At 49.8% G+C, this 14,635-nt stretch overlaps 1 protein-coding gene across 2 annotated transcripts in view; it reads right to left on the minus strand.

Moving 5' to 3' along the window:
* Nucleotides 1-2,961: 2,961 nt before the first annotated feature.
* Nucleotides 2,962-14,635, minus strand: part of LOC149333430 ((3R)-3-hydroxyacyl-CoA dehydrogenase-like) — a 31,632-nt gene continuing 19,958 nt past the window's right edge. For both annotated transcript variants that reach the window (XM_089558674.1, XM_089558673.1), the window contains exons 3-4: nucleotides 5,625-5,833; nucleotides 2,962-3,391 (exon numbers count right to left, since the gene is read on the minus strand). In XM_089558674.1, the coding sequence (XP_089414800.1) occupies nucleotides 2,993-3,391; nucleotides 5,625-5,833 (608 nt within the window). In that variant the 3' untranslated portion in view covers nucleotides 2,962-2,992. The remainder of the gene's footprint in view (nucleotides 3,392-5,624; nucleotides 5,834-14,635) is intronic.

Below are 14,635 nucleotides of genomic sequence, written 5' to 3' on the forward strand. Positions count from 1 at the left end.
CCGGAGTACGTAATAAATTCTTGTTGCCAGTATGGTGTTGCAAGCCTTGGCTCGACCAAAAATTGAAAGCCGATGCGGGACAAACGTCTCAGCATAACGCTCAACGGCCGGAACTCGCTCTCTCCAGTAATGCGCGCTTGATTTGAAGGCATGGAGTGGAACACCGAGATATTTAGGAGGCACACAAGACCACTCTATTCCAGCGTACAGGGGCGGAGTTGTGAACCATGGACCAAATCATAGGCCAGAACTTTTGGAGCGATTCATTTGAGCACCAGAAACGATGCAAAACCGATCTATCGTGGACAACACATCATCGATGCTGGGCTTGTCAAGTCAGAAAAATGCAAGATCGTCAGCATATGCTAGCAATTTGACTTCTTTACCCAAAACAGGGAACCCATGAACGTTACTGTTACGCACAACACTCAAAGCGGTTCCAGGTAAATAGCAAAAAGCAGAGGAGACATCGGACAGTCTTGCTTCATAGAAAAGCCGATTGGCACGGGGTTTGAGAGCTGGCCATTAATAATTAATCGTGTTGCACAGTTGTGTAGAAAAGTTTCACCCCCTTAAGTACAGTAGAACCCACGTTTGCTGGCTCTAGAAGTGAAAACAGAAACGAATGGCGAACGAGGTCAAATGCTTTCGCAAGGTCGATCTGAAGCAGAACAAGCTGCTCCTGAGAGCTGGAGGAATATTCAAGAATTGTACGTGCAATGTGAACATTTCTTTGAATGGAGTGGCCTCTGAAAAAGTATTGCAACAATTAGCACTGCTGAAAACTGACCCTGCAAAAGCGTTCGATCCAGTGTCCCATTCTTTTCTTTTTTCTCTTCTAAATCTGGTCAATCTTGGTTGAATTCTTTCTATTAGGATACGCCTTTGCTACAAAAACTGTTCCACGCGCGTGATTGTTGATGGATTTCTCTCACAACAAGCACGTATTTAGACCTCTTTTGAACAGGGTCTTACACTGTCTGCGCTCCTCTTCGCATTATACTCGGATCCACTGTGTTATAAACAGTGCAGCCATCAGTAATTTTTGTCTAATTGGTCACCAACTGAAGGTGTTGGTGACCAATGCGGATGGCATCGCGGTTCTGAGCAGTGATAAGCCAAGCAGCGATGAGGTTATTTGTTTATGTGAAGACCTCGGCTCAATGTCAGGAGCTCGGATTAATTGTTCTAAGTGTTGCAGTCTCAGGCTTGGTACGTAGGGAACGGCACCTGCCGAATATGCTGGTATGCCATGGAGACGTACGCAATCAAAGTACCTCAGCGTTCCTTTGAGTGGCTATAACAATAGTGCACGTCACTGGAAAGACCGCGCTATGCTATGCTCAGACATTGGTGCCCCATAGTCTCTCGAGTTTTGGCAGGGCGACCGCAGGTAATGCATTTCTTGGCAGTAAAATTTATTACGCACTCCAAATTACTCATTGCTGAAGACTTTATAGCCAGGGTTTTCACAGAGTTTTTGCCACTTTTTTGCAGGATTCGTCTTTTGAATTTATGAGGCGTGATAACATACTCCGGCCTCTAAGTGCTGGCGGCCTTGGTTTAGTCCAACTGTATGTCTGGAAGATAGTTTCGTGTTTCATGTTCTTTCATCACACTGCACGCCCAATAGTAGGTGCATTCTTGCAAGTCAGTTTAGTTCATTTTTTAGGAGGGTAGATGTGTAGGCCAGTTGGTGAGACATGAAGGAGCTAGACACTAGACACTGTTGCTTTTAATTCATCCTTTTTTACCCGATTGTAAGATCACACGTGCCTCTGTCTTTATAAAGCCATGAAGTTTCAAATAAAATTTTAGTTGCAAGTACCGCCCTGTGTCGTCTTCTTTCTCTGTCCTGTGTCCGCTGCGGTGTCTAGCTCCTTTAGTTCATTGTTTACCGTGCATCATTTTGTCTTCCAATGTTTCTTATCGCCCGTGTTTGTGGGTCTTCATGCGTAGGTGTATTTGGCTGTTAGATTCCTGCTTGTTAGTTTCTTTCGTGAGTTCTTTTTTTGAGAGCCGAGACAATGTTTGTACAAGGATTTATTTGTATGCCCTTCTATCCATCCATATACCGTTCTATGTATATTACTTTACTGGGACGTGTCGTACTCAGAATAGTACGTAAAATGCCCCCCCCCCCCCCGCCATGTACAAACACATTTTTCTTTTAGATACACACGAACACATTACTGGTTAAAATATGCCCAGAGAAAAAGGGTATGTTTGAGCATGCGGTGAACTGTCACCTTGGTGATGCTCCTGAAACGATTGAGCATTGCTTCAATAATTGTAAAGATTCAATGCTCTTCAGGAGGATCGTGCAACGGACATTGAAAAGCGACTTAATTTGACGCCACATTCAGTGCGATATCTCACTGTACTGCGATTTGTTGGTGAATCCTTTGATATGCCATTTTCAATTAGATTAAACAGCCTGTGAAAAACATGCATGATGGACCGACAGTGTTGTTTCTGGTAAATACCATTTCAGTAGAATGATCGTGCACCTAAATGAATTATATGCCCGGACAGAGTTTGAACAGCAATGGCACTCAATCTGAGTGCTGTTTTTTTCATTGCCCTTTTTGTGGTTCTTTAATGTAGTTCTTACGACACACAGTTACGACACAGCCTTACGACACAGGCGGGTTAATGGCTTCCGTTTTTGTGATGTTTGTAAATAAATCATGTACACAAAATATCATATTGTTGTAATAAACACCATGTTGAAAAAAAGTCACAGTAGCCTCGTTCTCTCGAGCAGCGCTCTGCGAAGCTGTTCCATTCCCACCGCCGCAGTTTCGGCTGCCAGTCGTGGATATTGATTTCATTGCTTTTTTAACCCACCCTGGCGTCACTGTTGCTCGCAACGGCACAAAATCCAGAGATGTCAAGATTCTTGGTCGATGTTGTTGAGTGCATGAACCCTTGATCGGCGCGATAGTCAGTATTCTTTCTATTCTGACGTGAAAAAGCAGTATTGTTGTTTTTATTGCCTTCCCCCGGCCACCGTGATTGCGGAGCCTACCACGTAAGAGCTCTGTGGGCAGCAGAGAAATACGACCACTTCGGCCACTTCTCTGGGCTGCGCTGTGCGTCCCAGTGGTATCTGCGAGCATGCGGCGCGTCGCATTTCTTCGGGCATGCCGAGAACGGGAGGCGTGTCCGTCAGCCCTGGCAGCACGGCGTTGCAGCGGATGCCCCGCGGTGCCAGCTCGGCGGCCATGCTTCGAGTGAAGGAGATGACGGCGGCCTTGCATGCACCGTACACGGAGAGTCGTGGCGAGGCGCCGTTGGCAGCGCGACTGGCGACGTTCACGATGACGCCGTCGGTGACGCCGGCGTCTAGCATGGGCTGCGCAGCAGCTCGGCTCACAAGGAACGCGCCCTGCATGGAAGAAGGCAATATGGATCAATCATTTCTTACCGGTTTGAATGTGGTCCAAACTTCGTCCACTGCAGAACGAAGGCTTCTCCCATGGACATTCTTTTAACGCTGTCCGGAGTCAACTGTAACTACCGTATCCTCGACTCTTCCTAATATCATCCGCCCAGCTGACTCTTTGCCGCCCCCACGTTTGGCTTCTCTTCAAATGCAGTTTTATTGCGTAAGCAATATTACGACAGGTTTCAGCCGTTCGCGTCGGGGCGGCCGCGAGGCACGTTTGACCTTGAAGGGCGGCGCGAGGCGCGGCGCACTACAGCTGTAGCCGCGCCGCTGCCGAGTGGAGGCGCTGTCTTCGCTGCGCTCGCCAGCGGCGGAGTGTGGAGAGGAGGCTGGAGAACGGGGGGGTGGGGGGTATAAAATGCGTTTGCTCGCTTGCGATTGTGAGAAAAAGGTCATCTCGAGTATCTGTTCTCGCTTCGGCGAGCGCGGCTTCGGCCGCTTATCTGTTTTTTGAGCAGCGTCCGCTCCGGCGGACGCAGTTGTTGCTGCGACGCGCGTCTTTCCTTTCCTCTCCCACCTTCTTCTGATCTTTTAACTCTCCTCTATCTGCACGTGGCAGCGGTGGTGGCTTGGCTCGAGCCAGTAGCAGGCCCGTGCAATTTCCTTTTCATCCTTCTCTCAGTCACAACAACAACAACAGGATCCGACCTCGCTTCGGCGAGCGCGGCTTCGGCCGCTTATCTGATGTTTTCAGCAGCGTCCGCTCCGGCGGACGCAGTTGTTGCTGCGACGCGCGTCTTTTCTTGCCTTTTTTTTCTTTCCTCTGATCTCTTACCTCTCCTCTATCTGCACGTTGGCAGCGGTGGTGGCTTGGCTAGAGCCAGTAGCAGGCCCGTGCAATTTCCTTTTCATCCTTCTCTCAGTCACAACAACAACAACAACAGGCTCCGTCGTAGCGTCCGCTCCGGCGGACGCAGTTGTTGCTGCGACGCGCGTCTTTTCTTGCCTTTTTCTCTTTCCTCTGATCTCTTAGCTCTCCTCTATCTGCACGTGGCAGCGGTGGTGGCTTGGATAGAGCCAGTAGCAGGCCCGTGCAATTTCCTTTTCATCCTTCTCTCAGTCACAACAACAACAACAGGCTCCGTCGTGGGCAGGAGTATCTGTTCTCGCTTCGGCGAGCGCGGCTTCGGCCGCTTCTCTTTGAGCAGCGTCCGCTCCGGCGGACGCAGTTGTTGCAGCGACGCGCGTCTTTTCTTTCCTTTTTCTCTTTCCTCTGATCTTTTAACTCTCCTCTATCTGCACGTGGCAGCGGTGGTGGCTAGGCTCGAGCCAGTAGCAGGCCCGTACAATTGCCTCTTCATCCTTCTCTCAGTCACAACAACAACAACAGGCTCCGTCGTGGCATCCGGTTTGCAGCCTTCGGGCTGCGGCCGTGTATCTGTATTTTTCAGCCAGCGTCCGTTCCGGCGGACGCGGTTGTTGCGACGCGCGTCTTTACTTTGTCTTTTACTCTGTCCTCTTATCTTTCAACTCTCTTCTATCTGCACGTGGCAGCGGTGGTGGCTCGGCTTGAGCCAGTTGGCAGGCCCGTGCCCTTTCCTTTTCATCCTTCTCTCAGTCGCAACCAACCAACCAACCTCCGTCGTTATGCCGCCTGATAAACAGAAAGGGAGGCTACGTCGGCTTGAACGAAAACGGGCTTCGGAGACAGACGAAGAACGCAAACAGCGCCTTGCTAAGCGGCGCGCTTAAAACGCTGCTAGACGGGCGCACCGCGCCTCTATCGAAACCGAATCGTCTACAACCGGTGATCATCCCGAATGGAATTCTATGGATGCTTACGCAACCTACCAGGTTTAACCAAAGCTAAACCCCAGCATTTTTTTAAAGTAGCGACTGCTCCGGTGAAGCGGTAGCCCCGGGTTCAAACCCCGGACCAAGAATTTTTTTTAACTGCGAAGTTTCTGAGAAATCTGTACGTATAGCTTTCCTTAGTGGCCATAAGGCCGCGATTGAGAGGATGCGAATGAGTAATTACTCCCGTATTACGAATCTGCTCCAACTGGGGAATTCCGCTAAAGTATTGCAGCAATGTGAAAATAGTAAAAAACTGCCAGCAGATATCAGAAGATGCTGGGTTTTACTGCAAGGGGTGAGCTCTGTGATACTCCAGTGGATTTTGCTCGGCTGGATTTTACTATAAAAGGAGCAAAAAGCGCCCTTGTAGCCTCACCTTGAAATTGACCCCCACCGTTTTGTCGAAGATGTCCTCACTGATATCGACAGAGGTCGGCATTTTCGGGTCGGCGAACCCGGCGCAGTTAACAACGATGCTTGCGGCCACTTGGCTGAAACCCTTGACAGCATCGAAGAGCCGCTCCACCGAAGCTGCATCACTGACGTCCACTTGCACTGCCTGGTGGCTGGGACAACCCTCTGTGACTGTAGGGAAGTTGCAGAGATTTAGCCGTTGGGGATGTGAATCAGACACTCTATAGTAGTCTGAATTATCATACCAGATCAGTGATTAGTTGCATGATCTCGATACAGTCATGAACATTAATTAAAATGCAAGTGAAAGCATATAAAGCAAACGAACACTTGAGTTCTGTCTACGCAACTTTGGTAAATTTTTTGCGGTGTTCTAAGCATGAGCACAAAATATATATTTGTATTTAATTCTCTTTTATACTTCTGGTTTGGTTTTATGTACTTTGCTAATTCACTGCATATAATTTTTTATAGATGGGTATATCTTGTGGTATTTATTTTTCTCATTTGTGTAATTCTCGTATTAACGATTTATTTTCATGATGATGATATTGTAACGTAACGTTACAAAGAAGTCTCCTGCGCCGAGGAACACCGGCAGCCAGTCAGGTCAGCACGAGACGGAGCAGAGTCACTTCGTCTTTCTCCAATGGCCCGTTGCCTTCTTCCTCATCTTCTAAGGAAGGCATGTGTCATTGCCCCCCTTGTTTGCAGCATCGCCTCGATGCTGCCGACTAGGAGCATACTGGTGAGCTACGGGCTGACAGATAGTGGGCTAGGTTGGTACAGGAGGAGCACAACACAAAACGGGGTACTATCCGTGTCCAGATCGGTCAGCAGGGCGGCCGTGGTAGGGTTTCATTCGGACGACGTGTACAACGTCAGTGAGCTTGCGTCGTCTGCGGCTTGAGGGGTCTCGGGTGGCAGATTCTACTTCGTAAGTAACGTCACTGATGCGGCGGAGGACACGGTATGGTCCGAAGTACCGGCGCAGTAATTTTTCAGACAGTCCGCGATGGCGAACGGGTGTCCAAATCCATACATAGTCTCCAGGCTCGTAGGAAACGAAGCGCCGTCCCTGGTTGTAGCGATCAGCGTCTAGTTGCTGTTGTAGGTATATGCGCTGCCGTGCCAGCTGCCGCGCTTCTTCTGCACGCTGAGCAAAACTAGCGACGTCCATATCAAGTTCACTTTCGCAGTCGGGGTATACGGGCAACATCGTATCCAGGGGAGTGGTCACTCGGCGGCCGAAGACAAGCTCGAAGGGAGTAATCCGCGTCGTCTCTTGAAGTGCCGTATTGTATGCGAACGTGGCGTATGGGAGAATTTGATCCCAGGTCTTATGCTCTATATCCACGTACATGGACAGCATGTCGGCCAGAGTTCTGTTTAGCCGTTCCACCAGGCCGTTAGTCTGCGGGTGGTACGCCGTGGCCCGTCTATGGCTAGTGTGTGTAAGATTCAGCACTGCCTTAGTCAGGCGGGCCGTAAAAGCTGCCCCACGGTCGGTAATAATAATAGCCGGGGCGCCATGGCGCAATACGACGTCGTGAACAAAGAATGCGGCGACTTCGGTGGCAGTTCCATTTGTGAGCGACGCGGTCTCAGAATACCGGGTCAGGTAATCCGTCGCGACAACAATCCAACGCTTTCCATTAGTTGACTTTGGAAAAGGGCCAAGAAGATCCATTCCCACTTGTTGGAAAGGAGTTTTCGGTGGAGCAATAGGTTGAAGAAATCCGGCTGGTTTCATGGGGGGAGATTTTCGACGTTGACAGTCACGGCAGGTTTTAACATAGGATCGCACTGAAGGTAATAATTTCGGCCAATAATACTTCGCCCGAATTCTGGCAAACGTGCGACTAACTCCCAAGTGGCCGGCGGATGGTTCGTCGTGACAAGCGCTCAAGATGTCAGGCCGTAGGTCCATAGGTACTACGAGCAGGAATGTCTCTTGTGATCTTTCAAAATTGCGCTTGTAGAGAACCCCACTTCGTAAAGTGTATGACTGCAAGCCACGACGAAAAACAGGCGGTACCCGACCACCGCGGCCTTCTAGATACTCGATGAGCGGCGCCAGCTCCTGGTCCTTGCGTTGAAGGTCAGCCATATGGGATTGAGTAATGGCCCCAATGAAGGAAAAATCGTCGGCGTTTTCCACTGCAGCGGAGTCGAAGGGCGCGCGTGATAAGCAATCTGCGTCTTGGTGTTTAAGTCCCGACTTATAAACAACGGTAACATCATACTCTTGAAGACGAAGGCTCCATCGAGCCAAGCGTCCAGACGGGTCTTTGAGGCTGGCCAGCCAGCACAGCGAATGATGGTCGCTGACAATACGGAAGGGTCGTCCATACAGGTATGGTCGAAACTTGCTTATGGCCCAGATTACCGCAAGACACTCCTTCTCGGTCGTTGAATAGTTCGCCTCCGATCGGGATAGTGTTCGACTCGCGTAAGCTATAACTCGTTCTACGCCATCTTGCCACTGGATAAGTACAGCCCCACGGCCAACGTTGCTGGCATCAGTGTGAACGTCAGTTGCTGCGTTTTCATCGAAATGGGCGAGTATGGGGGGCCTGTGGAGGCGGCTTCGGAGCTCCTGGAAAGCTTGTTCTTGATCGCCTCCCCACAGGAAGGGTATGTCTTCTCTGGTTAGTGCTGTCAATGGTTCAGCTATCTTGGAGAAATCTTGGACGAAGCGTCGGTAAGTAAGAGCAAAGGCCCAGAAATCGCCGAAGTGCCTTTTTATCGCTGGGACGTGGAAAACTTGACACTGCGGTAGTCTTGTCGGGATCAGGGAGAACGTCCTGTGCACTGACAACATGGCCGAGAAAGCGAAGTTCTTTGAAAGCGAAATGGCATTTCTCCGGCTTGATCGTTAATTGTGCGCCTTTGAGTGCTTGAAGCACAATGCGCAACCGGTCCAGGTGTTGCTCGAAAGTAGGCAAGAAAACGACGACATCATCTAAGTACACTAAGCACGACTGCCACTTCAGACCTGATAAAACCGTGTCCATCATACGTTGGAACGTGGCCGGCGCAGAGCAAAGACCAAACGGAAGCACCTTAAACTCGTATAGGCCGTCGGGCGTCACAAATGCAGTCTTCTCTCGGTCTCTCTGATCCACCTCGATTTGCCAGTATCCGCTTTTGAGGTCTAATGAGGAGAAGTACCTGGCATCGCGTAGACGGTCGAGGGCATCATCAATCCTGGGGAGCGGATAGACGTCCTTTTTGGTCACGTTGTTTAGTTTCCGGTAATCGACACAGAATCTCAGGGTGCCATCTTTCTTCTTGACGAGGACTACTGGCGACGCCCATGGGCTCGTCGAAGGCTGGATTACGTCGTCCGCAAGCATCTCATTCACTTGCGTTTGAATGGCTTCACGTTCCTTAGGAGAAACCCGGTACGGGCGTTGGCATACCGGTAACGTGGCCTCATCGGTTATGATGCGGTGCTTGGCGACAGGAGTACGACCGACCTTGGAGCCAGTGGCGAAGCAGTCTGCGAAATCAGTCAGAAGAGCCGAAAGAAGATTCCTTTCATCGGGCGTCAAGTCCGGGCTAATTTTAACGGTTTGAAGGAGACGGCAAGATGTAGCCTCCTCTTGAGGGTTGGCCCCGGCGGTGCATAAACGAGGCGAGGCAGTAACGTCGTGAAGGAAGGCAACAGCCGTTTCCTTGGCGAGGTGCCGCATCTCCTTAGCAAAATTCGTCAGGAGGACAGTAGCACAACCGTTATGGAGTTGAACGAGTCCTCGAGCAACGGCTATCTCCTTCTCGAGAAGTAGCGGGAGGTGCCCATCCGCGATGCCCTCGTAGTCGTGAAACAAGTCATGACGCACAAGAACAAGCACACTAGACCGTGCTGGCACCCTCACATCATCGTCGACAATACGCAGAACGTTGAGTTCCGGATCCTCGATTTCAATGCGCTCCACGGCCCGTTTCGTCGAGAACGTCACACGCGCTTCTTTCAAGTCAATGACAGCGCCGTTAGTCTGCAGGAAGTCTAGGCCAAGGATCAAGTCTTTGGAACACTCGCGAAGTACGACGAATTCTCCGACATACACAAAACCCCGGATGCCGACACGCGCTGTGCACTTGCCTACAGGGGTAATCAAGTGACTTCCCGCCGTGCGAATTTTCGGGCCGGACCAGTGGGTCAAAACTTTCTTCAATTCGCGGGCGAGGCCGTGGCTCATTACCGAGTAATCTGCACCGGTGTCTAGTAACGCCGTTACATCGGCTCCATCAATCTTTACGCGCAAATCGGAGGTAGTGTGTCGGATGCTGTCGCCACCTGTCCCAAGCGGAATGTCGTCGTATCGGTCGAAGGTAGCCCGTCGGATGCTGTTGCTACCTGACCCCAGCGAAATCTCGTCGAGCCGGCGTGACGAGGACGGAGGATCTTCACATTTCGCGACATCAGCGACCCTGCCTCCGAAGGCCGCTGACATTAGTTTTCCCGGCGAGGGCTGGGAGAGCGTCGGCGTCGGGGATAGCTCGGACTTGAGGAACGGTAACTTGTTGGGGACGTAGACCGACGTTCTTGGTAGCCGGACGTAACAAGATGCTGTTGCGCAGCAAGGTGGCTTTCGATTTCAGTAGGCCGCTCGCCATTTTGAGGGCAGGGGTCGTCCGGTGCGAAACCGCGCAGGCCGACGCGGCGGTACGGGCACGCCCGGTAGAGGTGACCTGCTTCACCGCAATGGAAGCAGAGGGGCCGACGGTCGCGGGCCCGCCATACTTGACTCTTACGGGGTCGCTGATAGGTTGGCGCAGGGGTGTAGCGAGGAGGACCCTGCGGCTCCATTGCTGGAGCTGCGGTATTGATACTGTTGTCTTGCGTGGGAGCCCTACGTAGGACGGACGCGTAGGTGGGTCTCGCGTCGAGCTGGTAGGAAACGTCAGGAACTCGCTCAGCTGCCATACGCACCTCGTCCCGGACGACTTCAGCTAGTGATGGAAAGGACGGCGTGTTGCAAGGCATCCGGAGTGCTTGCAGTTCTTCTCGCACGACAGCACGGACGAGGTTGCGTAGTGCATCCATATCGCTTCCGCCCTGCATAGGTAGTGCGTCGGACCCAATGATGTTCACGTCGCGATTGTATTGACGAGCCCGGTGTTGCAGCGTCGTCTCCATGGTGCTAGCCTCACTGAGGAACTCCGCAACAGTGCGCGGTGGGCTGCGCACTAGTCCTGCGAAAAGTTCTTGTTTCACGCCTCGCATCAGGTGGCGCAGCTTCTTGTCTTCTGGCATCTGTGGGTCTGCGCGCTTGAAAAGACGCGTCATGTCTTCATAAAACATGCGCACGCTCTCGTTTTGGCGCTGGTTCCGCGAGTGCAGCGCAGCTTCTGCTCGCTCCCGGCGGTCGGCGCTTGGAAAAGTGGTCTTCAAGTCACGACAGAAGGCTTCCCAGGATGGAAAGGAAGCCTCATGGTTTTCAAACCATGTCCGCGCCGACTCTTCAAGAGCAAAGTAGACGTTGTGGAGCTTACGCTCATCGGTCCACCCGTTATAACGTGCCACACGCTCGAAGGCCTCAAGCCAGTCCTCGGCGTCCTCGAACACGTCTCCATGAAAAGACGGTGGTGTTCGCGGCTGATGGCAGAGGATGTTTGCGGGAAGCCTACTCTCAGATGTCATTGCCGCAGGTGTTACAGGGGCCCGAGGCTGCGTCGACCTGGTAGCGGCCGGAAGGGGTCCAAATTCCGGGGGCTCTCCACGTAGGCGGCGGCCGAGGCGCTGATGTACCGGAGTAAGCTCCGTAGTGAGAGGTAGATTATGCGCTGGAAGCGTACCCGGCACTGCCTCCACCAGATTTGTAACGTAACGTTACAAAGAAGTCTCCTGCGCCGAGGAACACCGGCAGCCAGTCAGGTCAGCACGAGACGGAGCAGAGTCACTTCGTCTTTCTCCAATGGCCCGTTGCCTTCTTCCTCATCTTCTAAGGAAGGCATGTGTCAATATTGTTGAAAAGCTATGGAAAACTGTTCAGTGACCGTACAGTGTTGAGAGGTGTGCATCGGGAGGGCAGAGGGGGCCGGCATTGACTCAGGCATTATTTTTTTTTGCTTTTCCGTGTGGCCCCTTTGCAAACAATGCAGGCCAAATAAAATACTTAGCTTTTGACATTGGCTTACAGAAGCAGTAGCAGTTTTATTGAGTATATTTAAAATTTAGGGCCACACTTGTGCGAGTTGGAGGCGAAGGTGCTTCGATTTACCAGATCGTTCAAGGTGATATAAGCTTGTCGACATTTCACAAATATAAGTACGACTTTCGTTGGTTACTCAATGAATTACATACGCATTAAAAGAACGGCCCAAGATAATGAGGGAACAGCACGAGTTATACCCGCAATTACAAATGACTGCCTGTTTTTTCTAAGTAGGGATGTATAGAGACATACCCTGAGAACGCTTTGTTGGATTCCTGTTTGTTTTTAAAATTCTAATTCGTTTAAGAAAATCGATTCACTTACAGAACTTAAGAAATATTCAAAGCAATAGTCCTGTTTCCAAGATCTTTAAAGATGTCCTCTTCCTGGTACCATACATAATATTAAGTGGAACAACCTTTACGAAACTGAAATATAACGAGAAATTAGCAGTGGGTGCGTTTTTATTTTTATAAAATCTGAGTTGTTTCAAAGACTACCGAATATAAACCACTGACAGGAGGAGGAGGTAGAAGAGGAAAGGCAGGGAGGTTAACCGAAAGAATAATCGGTTTGCTACCCTACACGGGGGGGAAAGGCTGACAAGCGTATGTGCAGGCACGGAGCCACAAATGAAGGTGAAATGTGATCAGAGCTCTTTAGAACAATGAAGCACGGCAGGTTCCTCGTTGTTCGATATGGTGGCCGACGTCTCCGCCGGGTTCCGTCCAACGTTCAGTAGCGTTTTATATTACGGCAGCCGAGAAGGACGAGAACTCATTCCTATGGCGATCACATGTACTTGGTTGGTACCTTGCAGATATGGCAATGCATAAACAAGCAACCACATCTGGCCTCTTGTCGGCAAAGTGCGCAGCGGGTTTCTAGAGTATGGAGTAAGTTTGAATATTCAGGTGATAACAAAGTGGCAGTTTTTGCCAAAGCCTGTTAGTATTAAAAAAAAAACATTGTTTTAGGCTTGATTCTCCCAGATGTCACTGCGTCAAAGAGTGCGTAGCCGACCTCACTCTGAACGCTTATAAATCTGTATAACCCGGAAAAAAGCGTTTTTTTTTACTAGGAGACTAGTTTTAGCAGTACGGAATTGTGATGATAGGTAAACGGTGGCACTAGCAATAGTAGATCTGGTTGAAACAACAGCCAACCATTCAATATCATCAAGATTATAGAAACGACTTGGTCTTGTCTGCGTGTAACCACGGCGGTGGTTTTATACGCCTGCACGCGAAGGCGCTACGGCCGCCGAGTCGAAAGACGTATATCAACCGCCTAAACTAATTGAACGAATGTGGGAAGCACTGCCATAGGAGGTCACAAAGCATCTTAACCATGTGCTGCGGAGCTTTTGGGGTTAATCGTCACTTTGGCGATGAGGTAGAGCCCACAGTGTTCAGAAGTCATGCACCGGGAGTGGTACTTTTTACCTTACTAGTGCAAATGTGAAAACATTTTGAATTACAGCAGCACAGCGCATAATAAACTCTAGTGTGAAGATGCCTGTAAGATAGGAATGGCTGTTTTGTGTGCTCATGGCTGTGGTATACAATAACAATCGGTATGGGCCTCTTTGCTAGATTCTTCAGATGAAGAAAAAAGAACACAGCAGGACCTCTTCATCACCGAAAGCCTACGTCTTTCCGCTCTGGTTCTTTTCCGCCCCACGTACAAAAGAGACAAAGCTGGGAAAAAATAGTATATGTCGCGCTTTCCGACACTCTGTTTCCAAAAAGATGAAGAAATATCAAGCTGCGAAAAGGTGGTTTCAAATCTTCCACAGCACTGAAATGTGCTGCACTATGCACTGTTCCCCGAAGCTGTGTTTGTTTGATCCTTAGAAATCATATCATATTTCGTTCAAATAAGAAAAAAGTACATCTTCCTTTTGGATTATTGCCTCTGTGATGGCAAGCATCCTTTCATATTCTAACTGGGGCTTGTATCCCACCATTTTATAGCAGAAGGGTGAAAGAACTTTTGCGGTGTTACCTGCTTTAATTTTCGAATAGGGATATCGTAATAAATATTTCTGCATTTCTTTCCCCAGTCTTGACGTTTATAGTAAATGATCAGCTAGTAATTTAGGCTTCACCGTTAGGAGCTTTATGAATACTCAGACTGCCTATTATAATACTCAGAAATATGCGATAGGAGTGCTAATCGCCATTTATCTTCATTCCAGCATAATGAACTCTAGATGACAGCTTTGTGCTTATTTTGCTTCCAAAGCGCTCAGCCAGACAATACAGTTTTCCAGAGAGTTTTATTGCCCTTCAAATCACTGCCTTCCATTCTTTATGTTTCAATTGCTGACATATAAACGGCGCTGAAGTGTGAGCCTTTCGAGCTGTATATATCTGGAATGTTTCAGACGTCACCTAGGGTTGTTGAACTAAACTGTGCTTTAGCCGATTACAAATACACATCGCCTCTGTACATTTATATTCATGAGTATTTCTCTGCTAGGTTACAGCAAACTAGTGAAGTGAAAGAAATGGGATTCCCCTATTGGATTCACCTTGCGGGATTCCCCTAAACAACATTTGGTCAACACTGTTCCCACTTCGAGTTATTGATCAATTCGCTGTCGCCCTACCATAAGCTTGCCGTCCCGGTTAGCTCAATTGGTAGAGCGAATGCTCCGGTGAAGCGGTGGTCCCGGGTTCGATCCCCGGACCAGAACGAATCTTTCTTTAACTACGAGGTTTCTGAGAAAGCTGTATAGCTTTCCTTTGTAGCCGTATGGCTGCGCTCGGGTGGACGTCAATGAGTAATTACTCCCTTATTACAA

This window comes from Amblyomma mixtum, chromosome 8 (genome assembly GCF_055824585.1).
Source record: "Amblyomma mixtum isolate Tamu chromosome 8, ASM5582458v1, whole genome shotgun sequence".
Taxonomy (NCBI): domain Eukaryota; kingdom Metazoa; phylum Arthropoda; class Arachnida; order Ixodida; family Ixodidae; genus Amblyomma; species Amblyomma mixtum.